This window comes from Carcharhinus amblyrhynchos, chromosome 12 (genome assembly GCF_965287045.1).
Source record: "Carcharhinus amblyrhynchos chromosome 12, sCarAmb.v2.hapA, whole genome shotgun sequence".
Taxonomy (NCBI): Eukaryota; Metazoa; Chordata; class Chondrichthyes; order Carcharhiniformes; family Carcharhinidae; genus Carcharhinus; species Carcharhinus amblyrhynchos.
The window spans coordinates 36564856-36592776 of record NC_137335.1 but is presented as its reverse complement, the minus strand read 5'-3'; the positions used below and the strand labels follow the sequence as shown (position 1 = coordinate 36592776).

At 39.9% G+C, this 27921-nt stretch overlaps 1 protein-coding gene across 1 annotated transcript; it reads left to right on the top strand.

Moving 5' to 3' along the window:
* Positions 1-255: 255 nt before the first annotated feature.
* On the top strand, positions 256-27485 carry pex13 (peroxisomal biogenesis factor 13). Its single transcript, XM_080200384.1, has 4 exons — positions 256-382; positions 14372-15066; positions 20945-21070; positions 22520-27485. The coding sequence occupies exons 1-4, from the start codon at positions 312-314 to the stop codon at positions 22810-22812; spliced, it is 1185 nt and encodes a 394-aa protein (XP_080056510.1). The 5' UTR covers positions 256-311; the 3' UTR covers positions 22813-27485.
* The last annotated feature ends 436 nt before the right edge of the window (positions 27486-27921 follow it).

Genomic DNA, 27921 nt, shown 5'->3' with positions numbered 1-27921 from the left:
ATGGACAATGTGTCTGTTTGGATTATTCCTCTCTCCTATTGGACAATGTGTCTATTTGGATGTGTCTCTCACTCCTATTGGACAATGTGTCTATTTGGATCTATCTCTCACTCCTATTGGACAATGTGTCTATTTGGATGTGTCTCTCACTCCTATTGGATAATGTGTCTATTTGGCTGTGTCTCTCACTCCTATTGGATAATGTGTCTATTTGGCTGTATCTCTCTCTCCTATTGGTTTGTTTAGAGCAGGGGGTGAAGTTGCTCTGCCGAGAGGTCATTCACTGGGTGAATGTTTTTGGGAAGAAGAATATGGGGTCACAGCCGCCTCCTAAACCCTGGGAAAGACGGATCCCGGGGAACATCAGTGCTCCCTCTTTCCAGTAAGTGTTACTTAGTCTTATTGACGCTGCCGTTTCCGGCCGCGATTCCGAGTGAAGCCTCACTGGCCTTTCTGCTGAAAGCAAGAGGATTTTTGGGAAATATTAACATCTCTAGAACCGGATTAGGTTTGAAAAGAACATTTGGCTCTTGCTCATTTGGAGTTTGAAAATTGTGTATTGGTGGTTTATAATGAGTGTGAGCGAGTTGTGCAAATGTTTCCAGAGCCCGTTTTATGAATTATTCCAAATGCTTGACGAGCTGTTTCCAACATTTCATTCCAAGTAGTTTGTTTTTCCAAAGTACAAACTGCACCAAGCGCTTGTCTAGAGTAAAAGCAATAAAGATTGATGGTCAGGCCCAGTGTTAACCATGAGTTAAGCCTGTTCCAGTCCAGACACATTCACAGCAGCAAGTCCACATTCTGCTGTGGCTAGATTCCCAGACAGACAGAGACAAATAACAAACCTTGGTTATCCTTTTGATGTGGATGTAATTTGTAGGATTCTTAGAAGATGTCCCGATAATGAGGCTGAAGTGCTTTGGGGGCAGTCACCTCACCTGATGTTCGGAGGTTGTAGCAGAGCAATATACAATCAAAACTCGCAGCGAATGCTTCAGGCTTTAACTAAACTGATAATTAAATAATTGCTATTACTTTCCTAATGTTGTCTTCAATGTAGGCTTCATCAAACAAACTTGACAGCTGGCCACAAACGTGACATCAGGGAAAATGACCAAAAGCTTGACAAAGGGAAAGGCTTTAAGGAATGTCTTAAAGCAAGAAAATAAAGTAGAAAGGCAGAGATGTGTTGGGAAGGTATCCCAGAGCTTTTAGGCCCAGGCTGCTGTCATGAAGCAATGTTCGAAATACCAGAATTACAGGAGCTCAGGAGACAAATAATAACTTTGAGGTGGGGCGGGCTATAAACAAGCAAATAATTGATGCGTGCAGAAACGGAAAGGCGATAACTATGGGGGATTTTAATCTGCGTATTGATTGGATGACCCAAGTCGGACGTGGTGGGCTTGAGGAAGAGTTCTTGGAATGCTGTCGGGATAGTTTCCTTGAACAGTGACGGAACCTACGAGGGAGCGAGCTATCTTAGATCTGGTGTTGTGAGGGATCCTCTTGGGACGCGTGATCATAGTATGGTTGAATTTTTGATGCAGATGGAGGATGAGAAAGTAGGGTCCCGAACCTGTGTCCTCTGTTTGAACAGAGGGGAGTACGATAGGATGAGAGCGGAATTGGCGAATGTAGATTGGGGGCGCAGATTGGTTGGTTGGTAGGACGGCTGAGGAGCAGTGGAGGATTTTTAAGATCTTTTTCGGTACTCAACAGAAATATATTCCGATGGTAAAGAAGGACTGTAGGAGAAGGGATAACCAGCCGTGGTTATCAAAGGAAATAAAGGAGAGTATTAAATTAAAAGCTGATGTGTTCAGAGTGGCTAAAAATAGTGGGCGATTAGAAGATTGGGAAAGATTTAAAAATCAACAAAGAATGACTGACTAAGAAGGTGACAAAGAAAGGAAGGATAGACTATGAAGCTAAACTAGCATTAAATAAAGTTTTTATAAATATACAAAGAAGAGGAGGCTGGCTAGAGTGAATATTGGACCCTTGGAGGATGAGGGGGGGATTTAGCAGTGGATGATGAGGAAATGGCTGAGGCTTTAAATAAGTTTTTTGCCTCAGTCTTCACGGAGGAGGACACGAATAGATTGCTGGATATTAAAGATAGAAGGATGCTAGGAGTTGAGGGCCTAAATGCAATTACTGCCACTAGAGAGGTAGTGCTTGATAGACTAATGGGACTGAAGGTGGACAAGTCCCCAGGACCAGATGGAATGCATCCCAGGGTTCTGAAAGAAATGGCAGAGGTGATAGTGGATGCCTTAGTAATTATTTATCAAAATTCGCTGGGGAAGTGCTGGAAGATTGGAAAACGGCTAATGTTATGCCGCTGTTTAAAAAAGGTAGCAGACAAAAGGCAGGGAATTATAGGCTGGTTAGTTTAACATCTGTAGTTGGAAAAATGCTAGAATCCGTCATCAAAGAAGAAATAGCGAGGCACCTAGAAAAGAATGGTTTGATCGAGCAGACACAGCACGGATTCGTTAAGGGGAAGTCGTGTTTGACGAATTTATTGGATTTCTGAGGATGTGACTAGTGCGGTAGACAGAGGGGAACTGGTGGATGTGGTGTTTTTAGATTTCCAGAAGGTGTTTGATAAGGTGCCACACAAAAGATTGCTACAGAAGGTTAGGGTGCATGGAGTTGGGGTAAGGTTTTAGCATGGATAGAGGATTGGCTGTCTGATAGGAAGCAGAGAGTTGGTATCAATGGGTGCTATTCTGGTTGGCGGATGGTGACTAGTGGAGTGCTGCAGGGATTGGTGCTGGGGCCTCAACTATTTACCATTTATATAGATGATCTGGAGGAAGGGGCTGAGTGTAGGGTGACGAAATTTGCTGATGACACGAAGATGAGTGGAAAAGCAAGTTGCATGGAGGGTGTGGAAAGTCTGCAGAGAGATCTGGACAGACTGAGCGAGTGGGCGAGGACCTGGCAGATGCAGTATAATGTTAGCAAGTGTGAGGTTATCCACTTTGGCAGAAATAATAGTAGGAGGGATTATTATTTAAAAGGCGAAAAGCTGCAGCATGCTACGGTGCAGAGGGACCTGGGGGTCCTTGTGCACGAGTCGCAAAAACCCAGTCTGCAGGTGCAGCAGGTGATCAAGAAGGCGAATGGTATGCTGGCCTTTATAGCGAGGGGGATAGAATATAAAAGTAGGGAGGTCTTGCTGCAACTGTACAGGATGCTGGTGAGGCCGCAGCTAGAGTACTGTGTGCAGTTTTGGTCGCTGCGCTTGCACAAGGATATATTGGCCTTGGAGGGAGTGCAGAGGAGGTTCACTAGGCTCATACCAGAGATGAGGGGGTTGGACTATGAAGAGAGACTAAATAGACTAGGTCTGTACTCGTTGGAGTTTAGAAGGATGAGGAGGGATCTTATAGAGACGTATGAGATAATGAAGGGGATGGATAGGGTAGAGGTAGAGAGATTCTTCCCACTTAGAAAGGATAGCAGGACTAGAGGGCACAGCCTCAGGATAAGGGGGGGGGTGCAGTTTAGATTGGAGTCGAGGAGGAACTTCTTCACTCAAAGGGTGGTGAATCTCTGGAATTCTCTGCCCGTTGAAGTGGTGGACGCTACCTCGCTAAATATATTTAAGTCACGGGTAGATAGGTTTTTGATAGATGGGGAATAAAGGGTTATGGGCAGAAAGCGGGAAAGTGGAACTGATCCACTTCAGATCAGCCATGATTTTATTGAATGGCGGGGCAGGCTCGAAGGGCTAGATGGCCTACTCCTGCTCCTATTTGTTATGTTCTTATTTGTCTAAAATCTCCTTTCACCCCACAACCTCCTTAGATTTCTGCCAGTTATGATTTTGAAGTTTCCGGGTTTTAATTGTTATATCATTGGCTGTGATGGCACAGGTGACATGGGTGGCACGGTGGTTACCACTGCTGCCTCACAACGCCAGGAACCCGGGTTCAGTTCTGGCCTCTGGTCACTGTCTGTGTGGAGTTTACGCGTTCTCCCCATGTCTGCATGGCTTTCCTCTGGGTGCTCCAGTTTCCTCCCCCAGTCCAAAGATGTGCAAGTTAGGTTGATTGGCCATGTTAAATTGACCTTTAGTGTCAGGAGACAAACAGGGTAAATAAATGGGGTTATGGGATAGGGCCTGGTTGGGAACGCAGGTTCAGTGGGCCAAATGATCTCCTGTACTGTAGGGATTCTATATTCTGTGACTTCAACTACCCAGACCCCAAAATATGGAACTTCCTATGTCTTTTTGATTTATTATTGTCACATGTATTAACATACAGTGAAAAGTATTGTTTCTTGTGCGCTATACAGACAAAACATACTTTCATAGAGAAGGAAATGAGAGAATGTAGAATGTAGTATTACAGTCTTAGTTAGAGTGTAGAGAAAGATCAACTTAATACAAGGTAAGTCCATTCAAAAGTCTGACAGCAGCAGGGAAGAAGCTGTTCTTGAGTCGGTTGGTACATGACCTCTGACTTTTGTATCTTTTTCCTGAAGGAAAAAGGTAGAAGAGAGAATGTCTGGATGTTTTGCCGAGGCCGTGGGAAGTGTAGACAGAGTCAATGGATGGGCGGCTGCTTTGCCTGATGGATTAGGTTACATTCGTGACTTTTTGTAGATCCTTGCAGTCTTGGGCAGAGCAGCAGCCATATCAAGCTATGATACAACCAGAAAGAATGCTTTCTATGGTGTGTCTGTAAAAGTTGGTGAGAGTCGTAGCTGACATGCCAAAGTTCCTTAGTCTTCTGAGAAAGTAGAGGCATTGGTGGGCTTTCTTAACTATGGTGTCCATACATTCTTTCCTCTGAAATGTACCTTGGAACATACCTCGTTGGCCAACTTTTGGTCTGGCTTAATATCTTCTTATGTAGCTCAGTGTCAAACCTTCCTGTGAAGTGCCTTTGGTGTTTTTATTATTACAAGCAGCACTGGGCATTACATGGATAGGGAATGGTGGAGCCATGTTTTCATTTGAAAACAAGGAAATGAGTATTAAAATTGAGGCATTTCTTAACCAGAAAACCCATGTAGGTCACAAAAACAGAAAATGCTGGAAAATCTCAGCAGGTCTGACAGCAACTGTGAGGAGAGAATGGAGCCAACATTTCAAATCTAGATGACCCTTCATCAGAGCCGAGAGATTTAATAATGGGAAATGAGGAAATGGCTGAGACATTGAACAGATATTTTGTCAGTCTTCACAGTGGGAGAAACAAATAACATGCCAAAAATTGATAACAAGGTGGAATTAAGGGTTATGATGACCGTGCTGAGTCCACGAAAAGATCAGCCGTGATCTTATTGAATGGCAGAGCAAGATGGCCTACTCCTGCTCCTAGTTCTTATAGCATAGAGGTGGTGTTGGAGGAATGAAGTTTGGTGTGAATTTGAGAGTGGGCATCAGAGTTTTGGTTGATCTCAAATTTATGAAGGGGAGAAAGTTGGAGGCCAGCCAGCTGAGCATGGGAATATTCAAGTTTAGGGTTAACAAAGGCATCAATGACAGGCTATGGCACAGGAGAAGGCAGACAATATTAAGAGGTGGAAATAGGTGGCCTAAGTGATGGCATAGTTATGTGGTCATAAGCTCATATTGAGGTCAAATATGACACCAAGATTATGAGCAGTCTGGTTCAGTCAGTTGTCAGGGAGAGGGCTGAAGTTGGTAGCAGTTATGGTATGCATCACATGCCATGGATGCCAGACTTCTCAATATTTAGATTAAATTTCTGTCTCCCATGATTGATTGATTGGACAACGTGTGTGACAATTTAGAAACAGTGGCGATCTTGAGAGACATGTTGGTGAGGCAGAAGTGGGAGTCGTCAGCATACGTATGCTGTAACTACAATGTGACAAAATGTGTATTCGCTTTGGTAAAGAAAATTTTAAAGTCCTACACAAATCATAAAGTTAATATACAAGTTCAGCATGCAATTAGTTGGCAAATAATATGTTAGCTGTTATTACAAAGGGATTGGAACATAAAAGTAAAAATGATTAACAACACTTGTGCAGGACATTGGTGATGCCATATCTGAAGTACTGTGTGTAGTTTTGATCTCCTTGTCTAAGGCAGAATGGACTTGCCCTTGAGGAGGTGGGACTAATATTTAATAGACCACTTTCTGAGATGAAGGAATTGTCATATGAGGAGAGATTAAATTGACTAGGTCTATATTCCCTGGAGTTTGGAGGAAAGAACCCTATAAAATTTCTAAGGGATTTGACAAGGTATTTGCTGAGAAACTATTTCCCCTAGTGGGGAAATCTAAAATATGGGGTCACAGTCTCACAGTAAGGGTTCGACCATTTAACAGTGAGATGTGGAGAAATGTTCTTCATTCAAGTGACTGTGAATCTTTGGAATTCTGTCCCCAGAAAGCTCTGGAATATCAGTATTCAGAATGTTCAAGACTTTCAATCGGTTTTTTTGGGTGCTAGCAGAAGATAAGGGGATATTGTAGGAAAGTGGTGATGAGGATGATCATACTGAATGACATGGCAGAATCAAAGGAAAAATGGCCTACTTTAGCTTTAGTTTCCTAAGTTTTGAATGATATCGCCAAGGATCCACATACAAGTGAGAATAAGAAAGGGCCAAGGATAAATCCTTGGAACAGCAAAAGCAATGGTCCTGGAGCAGAAAGAGAAATGATTGCAGGTAAATCTCTGGCTATGATAAGATATGATGTGGAGATGCTGGCGTTGGACTGGGGTAAACATAGTAAGAAGTCTGACAATGCCAGGTTTAAGTCCAACCAATTTATTTGATAGTAAACTCACAAGCTTTCAGGGTTTGCCCCTTCATCGGGTGAATGAAGGGGCAAACCCCGAAAGCTTGTGAGTTTACTATCAAATAAATCAGTTGGAATTAAACTTGGTGTTGTCAGACTTCTTACTATGATAAGATAGACAAGAATGAAGTTTACCCAGTATGCGGTAGCATGGTATTCAACCGTAATGACAGCCTTTGGATTTAGTGACTATGTTTACAGGGGAAGACAAAGAGAGAATTGTAAGTCCTCAGTGTTGTTGTATGATGATCATTCAAGTTGGGGGAATAAATAGGAAAGTAGGATGGTAGAGGGACAGTATAGTTAGGGGAAGAGATGCTGTTCTTTGCAGTTGTGAATGTGAGTTCCAAAGGCTATGTTGCTTGTCTGGTGCCAGGGTTAAGGACATCTCTGCAGGGCTGGAAAGGAATTTGAGTGAAAAAAGAAAGATCCAGTTATTGTGATCCATGTAGAACCAATTATATGGTTAGGAAAATGAAAGGGGTTCTGTTGAGATAGTCTGAGCAGCTATGGGTTAAATTTTTTTTAAAAACCACTGCAAACACTATAAGCCCTGGATCACTACCTGGGCCACAAACAAATTCAGTAAAAAAAAGTCTGACAACACCAGGTTTAAGTCCAACCAATTTATTTGATAGTTTCGTCAGGTGAATGAGGGGGCAAACCCCGAAAGCTTGTGAGTTTACTATCAAATAAATCGGTTGGACTTTAAACCTGGTGTTGTCAGACTTTTTTCTGTGTTTACCCCAGTCCAACGCCGGTATATCCACATCATGACCATAAGCAAATTGCCATAGGGTTGATAAGATCAGAGAGTTGAGAGCGTGACTGAAGGATCAATGTGGGAGAAATAGGCTTCAATTGATGGGTTACTATCACCATACTTTGGAAAGAGGGAGCTGTTCTGTTGGAATGGGCTTCACTTGACCTATCCTGGAAGGTGTCCTCATCGATTAACTAGAGTTGGGTGGACAGAAAGACAAATGGGTGGGCTAGATCAAAAGTTGAAGTTCAGGAATCAAAAGGGTTGCTAAATAAAATTAACCTAGAAAATTTAACCAAGTACGGACATTGGAAACTAGTGATTCAGCCAAATGCCAGTTTCCTATCAGAACCCCCTTTATTGTGCACAAAGGAAAACGCCACGGCTGCAGCTTACAGTCAAGTAGTCTTCACCTCAGGACCTTCAATAACTGCTCAGCTAGAGTAACATGTTTAAAACCCCCCTTCTGACTGCTTCCTATTGGCTGAATCTCCACTCACTCAGCAAGGTGGCTTGTACTCTCCAAAGCCCATCAGAAGAATATTGATAATCCTTCGTGGCCATCATAACAGAAACAAAGAACCAACAGCCTTGTCCTGGCAACAACTAAAGGAGAAATTGAGGCAAAATTCAGAAGAGGTAGGTGAAAAATTGGATGGATGGTAACTAGCAAGAAATGCAAAAACTGATGAGAGCTTTCACAAATATATAAAAGGACGGTAGAGGATGAGACTGGGGAAACAAGGAAAAGGCTGAGACTTTGAATAAATATTTTGTATCTAAACAGTGGAAGATGCAAAAGCATCCAGTATTTTCTAGTATTACTGGGAAAAATCAGGGTCAAAAGGGAGGGAGGAACTTAAAACATTGGGGAAAAAGTCATAGATGGCAGCTGTCCCCCGATTCTAAGATGACATCTACTCAGGTTTGCAAGTTTCTGCCATGGTCTAAAGATCCATTGAGATTGTTAAATTGGCAGTGAAAGATTTGTTAGGATGTTGAGACTCAGTGTGATGCAGCTTGATGGACAAGTTGTTGCCGTTTTGAATGATTCATAGAAAGCTCCTCCCAGTCATTCATATCAATGTTATCACTTTTCAAGGAGAACTTTAGAGTGTCTTTGAAGCATTTCTTTGTCCTTCCCTGGAATGCTGGCCATTGAGAATTGAGAAAACAGGACTTAGTGGGTTAGATGCTTTTCAACCATGCAGACAGTATCCAGTCCATTGAAAGCAAATTACTGCGGGTGCTGGAATCCGAAACCAAAAGGGAAAATGCTGGAAAATTTCAGCAGGTCTGGCAGCATCTGTAAGGAGAGAAAAGAAAAAGCTTTGACAAAGAGCCATCTGGATTCAATGACAGCTCTTTTTTTCTCCTTACAGATGCTGCCAGACCTGCTGAGATTTTCCAGAATTTTTCCTTTTGGTTTCAGTACATTAAAGTTGATTTTTGCAAGAGTTTTGGCTGAATGCTTGTGAAGCTGATTTTATAAAAGATACTAGTGTTTGTTTGTTGAATTTTGAGAGTGCGGCAGAGGCATTGCTGAATTCTTTAGCACTTTTCTGTGTCACTGATACAGAGTACAGAAGTGTGGTGACAACAGCTTTATACACTTGGACTTTTGTTGACTTGCAGAGGTCTCTGTTGTCAAACATTCACTACCATGATCTCTCGGAGGCTGAGTTGGGTCTGCCGATTTGGTGTTGGATCTCCATGTTAATAGTGGCCTTTTGAAACATATGGCTGCCGATATATAGAAGTGCTCAACGTACTCCAGAGTTTCTTCTTCAACATATATGAGAGGTGGAATATTTGGCTGACCAGGTGTGAGTTGATGTATGACTTCTGTTTTGGCCACATTCAAGAACAGGCTGATGTTCTCAATATTTTCCTTGGATTCTTCCAGCAACAAAGATCATGTCAGAGATTCCTCTGGAAAATCTAAAGTCGCACTGTCTCTGGAAGGATTTCACCAGCCATAGGAAGTAAGTGATTCAGGAGAATGACAGGATTTTCCCTGTTATGGGCAAGAAGGAAATATCTCGATAGTTTCCATAGCATGATTTATCTTCCTTCTCGAAGGTAGTTACAATTGTCACTTTCCTGAAGTCACCTAAATCTGTGGTGGAAGTGTATGGAGTCTTGACATGAGCAAAAGCCCACCATCATTTGAACTCCTCAGCTGGAATATCGTTGGGGCAACAAGAGTTTTTTTTTCCCATATGTTCGATTGCTTGTTGCAGCTCTTCCACCGATGATTTAGCCACGGATTCTACATCAGGGTACTGGGCCATAGCTGGAGAGTATCAGCAGCCACTGTGGATTCATAGTTGAGTTGTTCAAAATGTCTTTTACAGCATTGATAGATGGAATTATCCATCTTTAAGAAGAGAAACACTATCCTGTGAGCAAATAGAATTTTGTCCATTTGGTCTATTGGCCCTGGTGGATTCAGAAATACTTTGCCCATCATGCCGGTCAGCATATTTTTGAATCTCTCGGGTTTTCTCTTCCCATCACGTGACCTTTATCTTCCAGATTTTGGCTGTGACTCTCAAGCCATCTGAATGTTGCCTTCTTGACTTGTGACCATGGGGCCTTCAGCCAGGCAATGAAGACTGATTATATTTATTCTCAGAGGTCACCAACCAGTCCTGGTGATGGCAGCGCTCAAACCCAATAGTCAAGCATTAGCCTAGTACAGCTCACTTTATTTGATCCCACTATTGTGGAATTTAGTTGGTTGTGTGAAGATTTTCTAAATTAGTCGTGAGCTGCACTTGGAATTCTCTTCTTGTAAATAAAACCCAATTCAGATTTTTAAGTTTTTTTGATAATGTTGTTCTGGCAATAACATTAGCACTCCTTCTCTTTAGTTAGACTGCTTTCGGTTGAGATATTGATGATCTTTGGGCTTTTAGGCTTTTTGGTGTCTTGGTGCTACGTGGATGTTCATCACCGATTGGGCAAATCTAGTATCTGTTCAGCAGACACCAGCCCCCGTATGGTTCAAGTAATACAAACATGACTTGGATTGTTGACTCAAGCAATGACATAATCCAGGAAGTGCCAATGCTTTGACTTAAGATAACTCCATGTTGTTTTACATTCCTCTTTCTGGCAGAAGAGGTGTTTGTTATAATGAGACCATTCTGAGCACACTTTGTTAACAGGTAGATGCCATAGAGTCATAGAGGTTTATAGCATGGAAACAGGCCCATTGGCCCAACTTGTCTGTGCCATCCTTTTTTTTTTAAACCCCTAAGCTAATCCCAATTGCCCGCCTTTGGCCCATATCCATCTAAATGCTTTTTAAAAGATAAAATTGTACCCGTCTCTACTAGTACCTCTATGGAAAAAAATGCTCCTCTGGACACTTTTATATCTCTCCCTTCTCACCTTCAACCTGTGCCCTCTCGTTTTAGACTCCCCTATCTTTGGGAACATATATTGACTATCTACCTTGTCTATGCCCCTCATTGTATAGATCTCTATAAGGTCACCCTTCAGCCTCCTATGCTCCAGAGAAAAAAGTCCCAGTCTATTCAGCCCCTCCTTATAACTCAGTCCATCAAGTCCCGGTAGCATCCTAGTAAATCTTTTCTGCTCTCTTTCTAGTTTAATAATATCCTTTCTATAATAGGGTGACCAGAACTTCACACGGTATTCCAAGTGTGGCCTTACCAGTGCTTTGTACAACTTCAACAAGACGTCCCAACTCCTGTATTCAGTGTTCTAACTGATGAAACCAAGCATGCCAAGTGCCTTCTTCACCACTCTGTCCATCTGTGACTCCACTTTCAAGGAGCTATGAACATGTACCCTAGATCTCTTTATCCTGTAACTCTCCCCAGCGCCCTACCGTTAACTGAGTAAGTCCTGCCCTGGTTCAGTCTACCAAAATGCATCACCTTGCATTTGTCTAAATTAAACTCCGTCTGCCATTTGTCAGCCCACTGGCCTAATTGTCAAGATCCCATTGCAATTGGAGATAACTTTCTTCACTGTCCACTATGCCACCAATCTTGGTGTCATCTGCAAACTTACTAAGCCCCCTGTATCCTCATCCAAATCATTAATATAAATGACAAATAACATTGGGCCTAGCACTGATCCCTGAGGCACACCACTGGTCACAAGCCTCCAGTTTGAAAAACAACTCTCTACAACCATCTTCTAGCTTCTGTCAAGAAGCCAATTCTGTATCCATTTAGATACCTCATCCTGGATCCCGTGAGATTTAACTTTATGCAGCAACCTACCATGCAGTACCTTGTCAAAGGTCTTGCTAACATCCATGTAGACAACATCACCTGCACTGCCCTCATCTACCTTCTTGGTTACCCCTTCAAAAAACTCAGCTAAATTTGTGAGACATGATTTTTCACTCACAAAGCCATGCTGACTGTCCCTAATCAGTCCTTGCATCTCTAAATGCCTGTAGATCCTGTCTCTCAAAATACCTTGCAACAGTTTACCCACCACAGATGTGAGGCTCACTGGTCTGTAGTTCTCACGCTTTTCCCTGCAGCCCTTTTTAAACAAAGGCACAATGTTTGCCACTCTCCAATCTTCAAGCACCTCACCTGTGACTATCGATGATTCAAATATGTCAGCTAGGGCACCTGCAATTTCTTCCCTAGCCTCCCACAACAGGCTGGGATATACTTCATCAGGTCCTGCAGATTTATCTACCTTGATGTGCTTTAAAACTTCCAGCACCTCCTTCTCTGTAATATGTACACTCCACAAGACATCACTATTTATTTTCCCAAGTTCCCTAACATCCATGCTTTTCTCAACAGTGAATACTGATGAGCAATATTCATTTAGGATCTCACCCATCTCTTGTGGATCCGCACATAGATTACCTTGTTGCTCCTTAAAAAGCCCTATTCTCTCTTGTTACTCTTTTGCCCTTTGTAGAAGCTCTTTGGATTCTCCTTTGCCTTATCTGCCAAAACAATTTTGTGTCCCCTTTTTTGCCCTCCTGATTTCTCTTTTAACTCCTACACCCCCTATACTCTTAAAGAGATTTACTTGATCCCAACTGCCTATGCACATCATGTGCCTCTTTCTTCTTCTTGATGAGGGCCATTTGTATTGGCTTTTTCCACTCAATTTTTCCCAATGGTGCACTTCAGACATTGAAGTCACAGACAACCTTGGTATTAAAGTCTCCCAAAAGGATGATATTTTCTTGTGGGGTGGTAATGAGGACTTCATCAGTCAGAACTTTCCAATAACATTTTCATTGAAGTCAAGAGTCAGGGAATAAGTGCTAATAATGGTGGCATATAAATTACAGCTATGCTGTAGCATTCCTTCTTTCCTTCTTTATAGTATGTTTTGTCTGTATAGCACATGAAAAACAATACTTCTCACTGTATACTAATTCATGTGACAATAAATCAAGTGTCATGAGCCTTTCATTTATACAAATTGGTGAGGGGGTTGGGTGAGAAGGCTTGATGTTCTGGCAGTGCATCCACAACCCTACTTCAGATGGCAAAACCAACTCTGTGGACACGAAAGATGCTGCCAATCTTCCCTTGCTAGTAAAAGTATATCCTCCTGTTTGTTCATTCAGTAAAACCATTTTCAAAACCTGACATTCCTAAAACTCCCTATGAGACTTGTCAAGACAAAATGTAAGTCTTCAAACATAACAATCTAATAAACTTTGTATTTGTATCAAACCGTACAAGGCATTGGTGAAATCACACCAAGAACCTGCATACAGTTTGTGCCTCCTTATTTTAGAATGGGTATAATTGTATTGGAGGTAGTTTAGAGAAGACTCACTAGCCTAATTCCTGAGTGAGTTCAGATGAATGAGAAGAGATCTTGTTGAAACTTATCAAATTCTGAGGAGGCTTGACTGGATAGATACTGAGAGAATCTTTCCCCTCATGGGAGAATCTAGATCTAGGGGACACACTTTCAAAATAAGGGTATAAATAATGTGTCCACATTTATGCTGGAAATGAGGAGAAATTTCTTCTCTGAGTTGTGAATTTTTTCCAGCGAGCAGTGGAGATTGGGTCATCGAACAAAAGCATTGATCCACAGGGAAGTGGAGAGTTATGGGAACAGACAAGAAAGTGGAGTTAAGACCAAGATTGGATCAACCATGATAGTATTGAATGACAGAACAGTCTTGAGGGGCTAAATTGCCTAATACCCAAATTTCTTATGCAGACTCTTCTAACATGTTGCTTGTAGACTGTATGATGCCAGGCCGCCTTACCAGCAAAAGATCAATCACTGCCAAGGAGATAATCAAACAAAGCATTCGTAACCCTAGAATTATTTCTCACTTCAGAATTCTCTGTAACAACAAAATCACATGGTAAGTAATTAAGTACTTGCATTATGGCTCATGTTACAAAAAGTGACTGGAAGCCTTTAAGATTTAATTACTCAGATTTTGTCTTAACTGATCCACTTGTGAACAAAACTCAGATTAAAGGATTTTAAAGTTTTTTGATAATATTGTTCTGGCAATAACATTAGCACTCATGCAGGAACCATAATTGTCACTATCTTCATGAAAAGCACATTCTTTGGCAAAGCTTTTTTCATCATTTAGAAGTAAATGCTGTAGTGCAAATTCCAAAGTATGCATTACAAGGCTTGAATAATGTAATTATGGAAAACACATGAGACTCTCTCTCCAAACACGTTTGCCAAACGTTTTTTAACAAATTTTCCTTTAAGATAAGTGTGTAATGATGCCTTCTCTTAGCAGAGCAAACTAGTTTTATATTTTAAAATTACTTCTGCATTTTTTGTATTTCAGATCTGCTGAACTGTTATCTGGCCTATCAGTGAGACAAGGACAGCCGGTTCTTACAAGAGTTCCACCACCTCTTCCCCCAAGACCAGCACAACAGACTGGAATTGGCAATTTCAGCACTTACAGATCTGCTTATAATACTTTCTCTCCGGCATATTCACCATATGGAAGCTCTTTATATGGAAGCTATAGCCCTTATAGTTATGGATATGGAGGCCTTGGCTACAACAGATTTCGAACTGATGATGTTCCCCCCAGTAGGTTTGTACGCCAGGCTGAAGAAAGCAGTAGAGGAGCATTTCAATCCATTGAAAGTATTGTTCATGCATTTGCTTCTGTCAGTATGATGCTAGAAGCTACTTTTTCAGCAGTATACAACAGTTTTAGAGCCGTCTTGGATGTTGCTAATCACTTTTCCAGACTTCGAGTGCATTTTACCAAAGTTCTCTCAGCATTTGCATTGATCAGAACTTTGAAGTATATGTATAGGAAGTTACTGAGATTACTGGGCCTGCGGAACAACTCTGAGGTTGACGATTTATGGGCTGATAGTGCAGGTGCTGTGGTTCCAGCTGGCATTGAAGACAAACTACCTGGGTCAGGCAAATCCTGGCCTATCTTTTTGTTCTTCGCAGTTGTTCTTGGAGGTCCGTACCTCATATGGAAATTATTAAGTTCAGCTACTTCTGAAGAACCAGGTGAGAAAATCTCTGATTAAAAAAAGTATATAAATTATTACGAATGAGGGCAAACAGTAAATACAATCAATGATATTTATTAGTAATTGTTACTATTCTAGGCTATAATGCTTTTTAAATGGAACAGATGAACACAATAGATGTAATATGAAATTCTATGTATTCAAATTTGACTTTTCACACTTCTAAGGTGTATTTTGGTTATTTGGTTGTGATGTCAATGAGGGAATGTTGTGTACTGGTTATGAAAGCAGCAGAACACTTTAGTAATATCAATTCTAGTTGTTTCCAGATCAGACTGGAGATTGATGAATTGGATTTGAAACAGGTGGGTTTACAATACTCTGCAAATTAACTGAAGTTCATAAGCAACCAATGTTCTTATATAATCCAAAACATTTCAAAATTGACTTTGCATAAATGATTGAAAACATAATTCAGTGTACTTTTGGTGAATAGTGACATTTTAGATAGGGTAAAGAGGACGACAATAAAGATAACAATGCTTAGGTCTGTTAGTTACAAGGAGGGGCTTGAAGAAAGCTCATTACTTTGAAGAGTCGTAGACTGAGGAGAGAACATAAAGAGGTTTATATAACAATTGTGGATTTGATTAAGATATTTTAATTAGATCAAATATTGAAACTAATGGGTATGCCTTTTAACTTATGCAAGCAGAGAATCAGAATAAATGGCAGGGTGAGGAGGGGGGGTTTGGTTGGGTGGGGTGAGGGAGATTGTTTCCCAATGGCAAATTTAGAGATGTGCAGAAGTATGAACAATGTGATGAATACTGTAACCTCTGCAGTGAAATAAATCACACAGTGATTAATGGGATGCTGAACAACCAAGTTATAAGCTAACATCTGCCTTAGCATGGGCAGTCCGTGTGAAAAATTCACTTCAAATGGTTAGAATCTGTAGTCTGTATCAGTTGGTCTTTGGGAGAAATCCAGAAATGCCTTCAGTGGCGTGTGATCATCCCTCAGCCTTTGAAGGTGCTATAATTAGTTTGACCTTTTATACGCACTTGAATGCCCTACAGGCATGGAGAAGGATATTTAGCAAGCAAGAAGTTTTGAAGAAAATTCAGTGAACCATACAGTATTGCACAAAACCATCAGAGATGAACTTTAGTCCTGGAGATTTAGTGTACTCTAAAAGAGAGGGTTGGAAAGGTCTGGGTAAAGTAAAAGGGTGTCATGGGACGTCCGTAATTCTGCAACATTGTTGTCAAACTACTAGGATGCATTCACCTAGTTTGATTGGGATTGATTATAAACTTACTGAATCTAATAGCAGAAGGTGATCAAGCATCCTGCACTTCACATACTCATATGTTTGACAGTTATGAAGAGCAAAACACAGCAGATAAGGGACTGGGTGGTGATAGGTAAAGTGATACCAATGTACAAGTACAGCTGTTTATCCCAAAAGACGACAATGGAAAGTCAGCACTGGGATAATACACATACAGATGGGGCCAGTGAATGAAAGGATGCAACTATTGTATGGAGAGCAGGAAAAGCCACTGGCAAATTCAAACATTGGCTAAATGTTGATGAAGAGCTAAGATCTGTGACTGGCAAAATGAGGTGGAAGGCTAGAACATGCAATGCAAGTTCCTATAGTGGACCTGGGATGGCACAGTGATTAGCACTGCTGCCTCATGGCGCCAGGGACCCGAGTTCAGTTCCAGTCTTGGGTCACTGTCTGCATATTCTCCCCCTGCATGGGTTTCCTCTGGGTGTTCTGGTTTCCTCCCACACTCCAAAAAATGTGCAGATTAGATTGATTGGCCATGAGATTAGCAGGGTTCATATGTGGGGTTATGTTGATGGGTTTGAATGGGATTGTTGTCGGTGCAGGCACAATGGGCCGAATGGTCTCCTTCTGCCCTGTAGGGATTCTATGATTCCATGAACTGGAAGTGACTCCAGCCCTAGGAAAAGATCATAGTGGACTGCATGTGGGTTTAATGGTACAATCTTTGAATAAAATTTCATCTGTCTTAACACTTTCCTTTTCTGATTTTGCATAACAACCAGGACAGTTAGATTATATGTGTGGATTATACTTATGGCAATGTCTAGCCAAGAAATTACTTTACATAGACATTTAAATACTTGTAGAAATTGAATTCTTCACAATTTTTGCAGAAAACATTTTTTAAAAAAGTGTTTGATTTCAAACAGTTTGTTTTAAGGAAAAACTTGACATCACCCATTATCCTTAAAATAATGAGGAATAGATTTAGGAGAAAACAGTATATAAAAAGCTAGCTAAAGTAAACTTGGATCTCTTCAAGCCAGAGAGCGGAATGAGGAAATGGCAGAGATGTTGGACAAGTATTTTGTCTGTCTTCGCTGTGAAAGATACAAATTACATACCAGAAATAGTGGGTAACAATAAGCTAATAAGAATGAGGAACTTACAGTAACTAATATCAGCAGAGAAAAAATATTGGAGAAATCTAAGTAACTAAAAGCCAACAATCCCTGGGACTTAATGGTCTTCATCCTTGGATTCAAAAATAAATAATTTCAGATATAGTGGATGCCCTAGATTCTAGAAAAGCCCCAGCACTTTGGAAGTTAACAAAAATAACACCACTATTCAAGAAAGGAAGGAAAGAGAAAACAGAATGACAGCTCAGTTAGCCTGACTTTGGTTGTCATGCAAACACTGAAATTTGTTATTAAGAAAGTCTTAACAATGCACTTAGAAAATTATAGTATAGACAAAGTCAGCATGGTTTTATGGAAAGGAAATTGTGTTTGATGAAATTTGTATTTGAGGGTACAACTAGTAAGGTCGACAGAAGAGTAACCAGTAGATGTGGTATAACTTTATAAGACCCTTGTCAGGCCTCATTTAGAGTACTGTGCGCAGTTCTGGTCGCCTCACTATAGGAAAGACGTAGAAGCTATTGAAAGGGTACAGAGGAGATTTACAAGGATGTTGCCTGGACTGGGAGGCATGCCTTATGAAGTTAGGTTGAGGGAGCTGGGTCTCTTTTCCCTGGAGAGACGAAGGTTGAGAGGCGACCTGATAGAAGTTTATAAAATGTTGAGAGGAATAGATAGGGTGGATTCTCAGAGGCTATTTCCCCGGGTTGAAATGGTCGCTACGAGAGGACACAGGTTTAAGGTGCGGGGAGGAAAGTACAGAAGTGATGTTAGGGGTAAGTTTTTCACTCAGAGGGTGGTGAGTGAATGGAATCGGCTGCCGTCAGTGGTGGTGGAGGCGAACTCGCTGGGGTCTTTTAAAAGACTTCTGGATGAGTATATGGGGTTTTATGGGATTGGGGTTATAGATAGGTCTATAGATTGGTAGGTGTTGATGTGATCGGCGCAACTCATGGGCCGAAGGGCCTGTTTGTGCTGTAGTGTTCTATGTTCTATGTTCTAACTGGGTTTTCAAAAGGCAGCTGATAAGGAGCCACACAAAATATTAATATGCAAGGTAAGGAGTTGGGGGTAATGTACTAGCATGAGTGAAGGATTGGTTAATTAACAGGTAACATTGGTTAATTGACAGGTAGCAGATTACGGATAAACATCGCATTTTCAAGTTGCCAGGCTATAATCGTGGACTGCATTTGTATCAGTGTTGAGGTCTCCATTATTTACAAAGAGACAAAGGGTAATGTATCTAAGTTTACTGATTATACAAAGGAATTAAGCCATGAGGAGGATGCAAAGCGACAGTAAAGAGATGTAGACTGGTTGAATGGGCAACAAAATGGCAGATGGACTATAATGTGGAGAAATGTGAGATTATTCATTTCAGTAGTAAGAATAGAAAAGCAGAATTTTAATAAGGGGTGAAGCCTCTAAATGTTGAGTGTGTACTTGTGCCAGGAAAACACAGTTAGAATGCAGGCACAAGAAGCAATTAGGAAGGTAAATGATATATTGGCCTTTTATTGTAAGGGGATTGGAGCACAGTGCTATAGGGCTTTAGTGGTGCCACATTTGGATGCAGTCTTGTTCTCCATATGTAAGAAAAGCATTACTTGCTGTTGACAGAGAAAGAATCACTCCAACAATAATGGCAATATCGGCTTTAAAATGCCCATCCTGGCTGAGAATTAATCATGCTGAGATTTTTGGTCAAGAACATAAGAAATAGGAGCAGGAGTAGGCCATCTGGCCCTTCGAGCCTGCCCCGCCATTCAATAAGATCATGGCTGATCTGTCGTGGCTCAGTTCCACATTCCCGCCCTCTCCCCATAACCCTTAATCCCCTCTTATCAAAAACCCATCAACCCTCTTCTTAAAAATATTTAGCGAGGTAGCCTCCACCACTTCAACAGGCAGAGAATTCCAGAGATTCACCACCCTTTGAGTGAAGAAGTTCTTCCTCAACTCCGTTCTAAACCGCCCCCCCTTTATCTTGAGGCTGTGCCCCCTAGTCCTACTGTCCTTTCTGAGTGGGAAGAGTCTCTCCACCTCTATCCTATCCATCCCATTCATCATCTTATACGTCTCAATGAGATCTCCCCTCATTCTTCTAAACTCTAACGAGTACAAGCCTAGTTTATTCAGCCTCTCCTCATAGCTCAACCCCCTCAACTCCGGCATCAGCCTAGTAAACCTCCTCTGCACTCCCTCCAAGGCCAAAATATCCTTGTGTAAGTACGGCGCCCAAAACTGCACACAGTAAAACTAGATGCAGGTCATAAAGTTACTGAATTAGGATTCTAGTCTGAGAACTGACCTGAAGCTTCCTGTGTTAACTAAATAAGGGAAGTTGTTTACTTTTGAATAGACATGGTGGCATCTGGTTTTATTGCTGTTATGTAAGGGACATGCAATCTGAATTAGGCATAATTGCATCGTTCACAAGTAATAAACAGCCAAGTGATCAGTTTCTTACACAGTTGGCTGGATGACAGAGAATCTTCTGGAAGCAGGAGAAGAATTTGTAGATAAAAAACATGTGCAGTCCTTTGTTTGCCAGTGACAACTCTATAAAGATTAACCATTGTAGAAGTGTGCCTTGAAGGAATTTTCCTCAGAAGACTATGAAAATAGATTCTACATCAAGGATATTTCTCTGTCAAGGTTTTCCTAAACCCAGTAATATACATTTACAGTTAAATAATTAAAGTTCAGTAAAAGAGTTGCAACTATTTGAATTGGCACCTAAAGTTTTAAATAAAGAGAGAAATTGTTGGATTAATTAAGAATCCACTTCTGTTCTTGTTTGTCTCATTAAACTGGAATGCTTGGAAGGTGTTTAAATTAATAGCTGTGTAATATTTCATTGGAGCCAATACAACAAAGGTTCATTAGATTGATTCCTGGAATGAGAGGGTGGCACAATGATGAGAGACTTAAGTGAAATCAAGCCAATTCTCTTTAGAAGAATGCGAGGTGATTTTATTGCGATATATAACATATGGGCTAGACAGGTTACACACTGAGAGGTTGTTTCTCCTGACTGAGGAATCTAATCTACAACATGGAGGCACGGTATTGGTCTCTCTGGAAGTCGAGGGACATGGAGAGCTGGCAGGTAAGTGGAATTGAGACTGAAGATCAGCTGTGATCACATTGAATGTTGAAACAGGCTCAAGGCGATGTGCAGACTACTCCTGCTCCTATTTCTTACATTCTTATAATAGAAATAACAGCCCAACAAAAGGGGTACCTATACTGTCATGAAATGCGATCGCTGCTGCACAGTTATGTGACAATGAAGGCCCCATTATTAAAGATTCACTGTAATTTTTATATGTTTAAACTACTATCAATGGTGGTCACATACTGCATTACAGAATATTTCTACTGTTTGTTCTTGTTTTCATGGATTGTTATTGTACGCATTAATTCGCTCATGTCAATGTGTATTTCCTCTATTTTCAAATAAGAATCAACAAATTGGGCAAATGGAGAAGATGATCATGTTGTAGCGAGGGCAGAATATGATTTCGCCGCTGGCTCAGAAGAAGAGCTCACAATTCATTCAGGTGACCTGCTGAACTTGGCTCCAAAAGGTGAGTTCATCAACTCGGGCAAGTTCAAGAATGCCAAATATTAAAGGGAGAAACAGTTTATACTGCATAAGAAAAGGGTGCTGACTGGTTAGCAAATCGAGTCTGGTTAAAGCATTGTCATGGAGAATGCACCAAGGAACTAATGCCCCTCATTACTTTTGTTTATTTTTTAAAAATGCCTGGACGTGTTCTTTTTGACTGCACAGGACAGGTCCCTGTGTTTGATTATATGTAGGTTCTAGCAAATGTAAGTGAGCCACATTGCAAGCCTAACTCATAATCTTAATTAAGTCTTAGCCTATTCAGAATTGTTCAGTAAGTGTTGTCCAATTGCAGAATTACATCTAACATTAAACTTTACGTTCTGAGCTTTTCAAGCAACGACCAATTGAGTATGTCTGCCTACTATGAAAAGCAGAAGGAAAATGTTGTTTGATATGATCCACAGGGACATAACAGCCTTCATACCAGGCATCACACAGGCACCAAAATTCATAGACCACACTACTCATTCATGTGGTAGGCAGAACATCTTTTAGAAATGTAGAATAAATTTTTTGACCAAGAGACATCAATCTTCAGGATTAAAGCCAGACAAATAAAATAGAAAAAAGAGCAAGGTGGACAAATAACTGGCTGTGCTGCTGAATAACATTTGAAGTAGGTTGAAAGAAAGGGTAAATTGTATGCATAAATGGTTCTGATGTGGTATTACATATTATAATCATCTGTACTTTTATTAAACAAATGAAGATATTGGAAGGTTTAAACATGTTGTACAGCAATCTTAATTGGTTTCTTCTTAAATTGTTAAAACCCAGTTGAACATGAGTCACATACTAACATGTGAATTAGGAACAGCAGTAGGCCATTCTGCCCCTTGACTCTCCTTCACCATTCAGTGAGATCATGGCTGATCTGACTGTGGCTGTGAATCCACATTCCCTACCCTAGTAACTTCGACTTACTTGCAGTCAAGAATTTATCTACCTCTGGACCTTAAAAATATTCAAGATCCCAACTCCACTACTTTCCAGTTAAAAGGGTTCCAAAGACTCACCATCCTTTCAGCATCCAGTCTATTAAGTCCCTCAAATCTTGCATGTTTCAATAAGATCACTCTTGTTCTTCTGAACTCCAGTGGATATAGGCCCAGTTTGTCCAGCCTTTCCTCACAAGGTAATTCTCTGTTCCTAGATATCGACCATGTAATCAGCTTTTAACACGTTTATATCTTCTCTTAAATAAAGAGACCAATTTATCACATTTACCCCTTTTTGTCTAAATGCAGAAAACACTGAAAACTTTTCACATTAATTGAAGTTTGAGTAGGCTTTTCAACATTTAGGAAGGAATTAATCAAACACTTGATTAATGTAAGACCCAGTCCTAAAAATTGCATTTGGTACTGATGTAAAACATACTTAATTATTTTCCTTCTCTTTTCAGAACAACAACCCAAAGTACGTGGGTGGTTGCTGGCCAGTTTGGATGGTCAAACAACAGGATTAGTGCCAGCTAATTATGTCAAAATTTTAGGTAAAAGACGGGGCAGAAGGCAAGCAGACCTGGAGCGCATGGCAGAGAAACAGCCACATAAAGGTTCAGCAAATACAAGTGGAACTAATGGCATGGAATCACTGGAAGAACAAGAGGCAGCCTTTGAATCAGTTTTTACGGAAACGCCAGAACAAAATAAGGGTTCTATCTCTACAGAATCTGCAAATGTTGTGAATGACTGACACCATTAATATTGGTAACTGGCAAAAACTTTCCCTTTTGTAAAGCTGATGTACTAAATTACATTAATAGCTTTTAAATTTCTGTTGTACTGAATTATGATCTTTTCATCCTCAACCCAGCAATGCGTACTTTGAAAAATGAATCAGGTGTATAAGACGTTTAATTTATTTGCCATCTACTAGTCAGTATTTACATCCTTTGCCGATGTAGACCAGGTGACTTATATCTTTGGTGAGTATAGAACAGGTAATCATCCGTTGTTAAAACCTCTGGACCTTTCCTTTAAAGTCCTGAGATTTCAACAACTTTTGATGATTAGCTCATAAGTCAAAAAACCTACTCTGTGATTTGGTTTGTGAATAAGTTGTCATTCTTGATAGACTAGGATTTTGTTCAACAAAACTGGCTACAGTTGTTTATCTTGATTTGAAAGCATAATGGAAAGCTCTATCCATGCCTAAAATTTTTATACTCAGGTTTTTTGTATCTGTGGAACTGACAATATTCTGGTAAATTTGGTAGTAGACCTGTAGCTCGTGATATACTACTGCTTGATGAAGTTAACTAGATCGTTATAATACAATGTGTATTAACTCAAAAATATATTGGTTATAGCAAACATTTGAACTAAACTTGTGATTACTTTTAAACCATTCACATTATCCATAAGTAATAATTTCACAACCTAAGTTAATATATGTCTGATGATATCTTTAGTTAATTGGATAACCATGAAACTGGTACTAGTTTGCTGGTAGTTTATTGAATTGTTATTATTTGTATCATAATTCCAACAATGAGAATAGTCAAACTTTAGCAATCACAGCTGAGTAAAACTATAAGAACTTACTTGTGATGAAGAGTGAATGTAGTGTCTGACTCATTGTGACAGTATGGATGTTACCTGATGAAAGTAATAAATATTGAAACATAACTATACAGTAAGAATGTAGGAGGTCCACTGAAAATTATTTGTATAAATTAATATAAACTGGTCTTTTCGTTAAAGTTCTTAGCCAATTTTCTTAAACATTATTAAATAATATCAGTCAATAAAATATACAGAGATTGGGAAGTTTCCATACAGAGTGCTCTTTACATTATGAAAATATGCCCATTTTTGTTGTTTCAGGCTTTCCCTTTCACGTATTGTTTCATATTCTATGCTCCATCCATTTTCAAGAGGATGTTGCAATTTATCATTACCTTTGAGATATACAACAAAAGATAGCTGAATCTCTTTAAATTAGTGTAATGCACAACTGTATAACAATGTAATTATAAGAGCCTATGTTTAAAAAAAAATCGCGGGTGCAAATATATAAATTGCTTCCATGGATTTAAAAGTTTTCCCCTTTTTATGATCCCTGTGAATTTGAATAAATACACCTGCATTTATGTGCTATTGAGTCTATGAATCAAGAGGGTCCTCATTTCAATCCCTGAATTAAGATGGAGTAGTAATCAATGTAGTTGAATTGACCCCAAACCCCTTTAAGGCTCGAGAGGTGAGTGATCAGCCACGGTTTGGGGATTTGATGTTAAATCCAGAATTTATTCTAATGGCTGTTAAGGCCTTGTGAGTGAATTAAGTTTAAAGCTATTTCAGTCTAGATCCAAGGAGCAAAAATCCAAAAAGGGGTTGATTGAAGGTATTAGCATTTATTGTATTAGTAGCATGGCTCTTAATACTTAATGTCGTCCCTCAAATGATAATGGGCAAAATTCAAAAATTAACTTTATTCTCAAATTTCCACAATTGCAGTTAACTCAGCAGATAGGCAGTTTAGAGTATTTTTGGTAGGAGGTGAGTTTTGGAATTTGTATGATTAAGTTATAAACACTCATGAAAGTAGTTGGAAGATTCTTGGTAGATCTGATGATTAGATGAAAAGGAAATGTCAAAATTATTCCCATCGCAAATTATTTATTTGATCCAGAAGGTTTGGAGACCATTACAAGCAAACAGGATTAAGTGATTTTCTTTCATTTCAACAGCCTATTGTATTCATTAAATCATCTTCTACAGTTTAATATTTTAAGTACTCTATTTGGTGTTTATATTTAATCGTATGCAGTTTAATTTTAGCAGAGGTTTCCACAAATAATAAATGATCTAACTGGTGGATGTGTGCCAACAATTTCTACAAGGTTACTTTAGATACCACGAAAAGGATCCAGGGTATTAATACAATAAATTAAATGTCTTCAATTAGTCCTTTTAGGACATAACTTCTATTAGGGCTACTATTTTCAGATGAGATAGAGGAGAATTAAAAGGCGGGGAGCGTGGCAATTTTGGTTAGAGAGCAGAGTGAAGAGGGATGATGTTGGAAGAATCATCAATTAAGACCATATGGATTGATTTTAGGACAAAAAAGGGTGCATTAAAGACCCCCAGTCAACTGCAGATTAAAGAGAAAATATGTGAACAAATCTCTTGAATTGCAAAAACCGTAGGACAGCAATTGTAGGGAATTTAACTACCAGTATATTACAGAAGATATTTTTAGAGTGAGAGGAATGAAGGGAACAGAGCTGTTGAGGGATGGCCAAATCTAGAGCCCTTTGGATATTGAGAGGAGTTACAGGGTAAGATGAGGCAGAAAAGGAAAACTTACTTCAGAACAATAACTCAATACGTAGAGAGTCAAGGGGTGTGCAAAAAGTGGCAAGGTGTAGTCTGAAAGGAAATTAGGAAAGCAGAGAAGGTATGAAAGTATGTTGGCAAGCAAAATATATTAAGAGTGAGGTACACAGAAAACCAAAAATGTAAAATTAGCTGTTGTGGAAGCAGAGGATGCGAGTATAATTCTCAATGAATATTTTGTGCTTTGGGACAGTACATACATTATAGTCAAGGAGGAAAGTGAAGTATTGGATGTGGTAAACATAGCAAGAGGGAAAGTATTAAGAGGCTTTGCCTCCTTGAAAGTAGATAACAGGGCTGAACGAAATGTACCCCAGGCTGTTAAGAGAGGCCGAGGAGGGAATAGCGGCGGGTCTGACCATCATTTTCCAATCCTCACTGGATGCAAGTGTGGTGCTGGAGGATTCAAGGTCTGCTAACATTGTACTTTTGTTTAAAAGAGAAGTGAGAGACTAAATTATTACAGGCCAGTCAGTTGACCTCAGTGGTGGGTAAATTATTGAAATCTATTTTGAGGGACAGGATAAACCATTATTTAGGCACAGATTTTCATGTCTGACTAATTTGATTGGATTTTTTTGAGGAAGTAACAAGGAGGATTGATGAAGATAGTATAGTTGATGTGGCCTATGTGGATTTTAACACGGCTTTTGACAATGTGCCATTTGGCAGACTAGTTAACAAAAACTAAATTAGCAAGGTAGATACAAAATTGGCTCAGTGGCAGGAAGCAAAGGGTAATTGATGGGTGTCTGTGCGACTGGCTTTTTGCAGTGATCTTCCACAAAGTGCTTGATCCCCTGTTTTTTGTCATAAATATTAATAAATTGGATGTAGATGGAAAGGAGTCATCAAAACGTTTGCAGACGACACAAATTGGCCACGTTGATAGCGAGAGGGTTAGTTGTGGACTCCAGGAAGATAACAATGGACTAGTTAGGTAGGCAGAAAAGTGGGAAATGGTATTTGACCCCGAGAAATGTGAGAGGGTGCATTTGAGGAGGTCAAAACAGGCTTGGAAATACATAACAAATGGGAGGAATCTGAGAGGTGTAGAGGAAGTGAGAGACTTTTGAGTGAATATCCACAGATCATTGAATGTAGCAGCACAGTTCAATAAGGTGGTTGAGAAAGCATTTGGAATCTCTTAAGTTATACCTGAGGGATAGAATATAAGGGCAGGGAGGGTGCACTGGAATTCTAAAACATTAGTTAGGCACAATTCAGCTCACCTCATTACAGAAATAATATAATTGCATTAGAGAGGGTATAGAGGAGATTTACAAGAATGGTGCCAGGACTGGAAAATTGCAGCTATGAAGAAAGATTGGATAGATTGTTGTTGTTGTTCTCCTTGGAACATTGGAGGTTGAGGGAGAAATGTGACTGAAGTGGACAAAATTGTGATGGGCTTGAGTAGAGTGGGTGGGAATGAATTAATTTACCTTAGCAACGAGCTCAGTGGTTAGGGGGCATAGACTTAAGTGATTGGTAAAAGGATTAGAGGGGAGATGAGGAAAAGACTTGCAGCCAGATGGTCGTGGGGGTCTGGAACTCACTGGCTGAAAGACAAATAGGGGCAATAACCCTTGTTTCATTTAAAAGATGTTCGGTTATGCACCAGAGGTGATGCAACCTGCAGAGTTACAGACCAAATGGTGGAAAGTGGGATTAGGCTGGGTGGCTAATTTCTGACTAGTGCAGAAAGGCTGGGCCAAGTGGTCTCCCTCTGTGCATAAACGTTTTATGGTTCTATTTCTCAAGATGTTTTGGGGCAGCATTTCATAATACTATCTTGTTTTAAATTTTGATTTTCTGAACTTAATATCAGATTTTGAAAGTTAGCCATGAGATTTTGATTTAACTTCTAGATCAAACCACCATTTAATCAAATCAAAATTACTTAAAGTAAACTAAAAATGCACCTCAATTTCTTGTAGCTATAAATTTCTGCATCTATCAATGTTTTCTGCATATATTCATGTTCTCAATAAAATGTTGAATTCTGTAGCTTACCAACAATGTTCAGTTCAATGAAATTAAGTTTCAAAATCAGGTGATCAAAGCAAATAAGATCAACAGATGATCAGATTATTTCTGAAGAAAGATGGAATCAAAAGATATTGATGAAATGATGAGGTTCAGATTTACCAAACCAAAAGGAGGCTTTTTAAATGATTCTTCTTGACCTGTGAATGACTCTGGCAGCTTGAGAACTTATTCTTGAACTGCTACAGTCCTTGTGGTAATGGTGCTCCTTTAAACATGCAGATAAGGAACATTGACCCAGCGCAATGGATTTCACAGTGGTGATGAAGGTAACTTGGATGTGATACTTCTAAGGTATTGCTTCTTTTCTACATCTGTAGAAATCACAAGGGAGGGTATTATTTCAATGTGTCCCGTAAGTTGTAAGCTAGTGACAGGAATTTCATTACGACAAATCGCACTTTTCTAA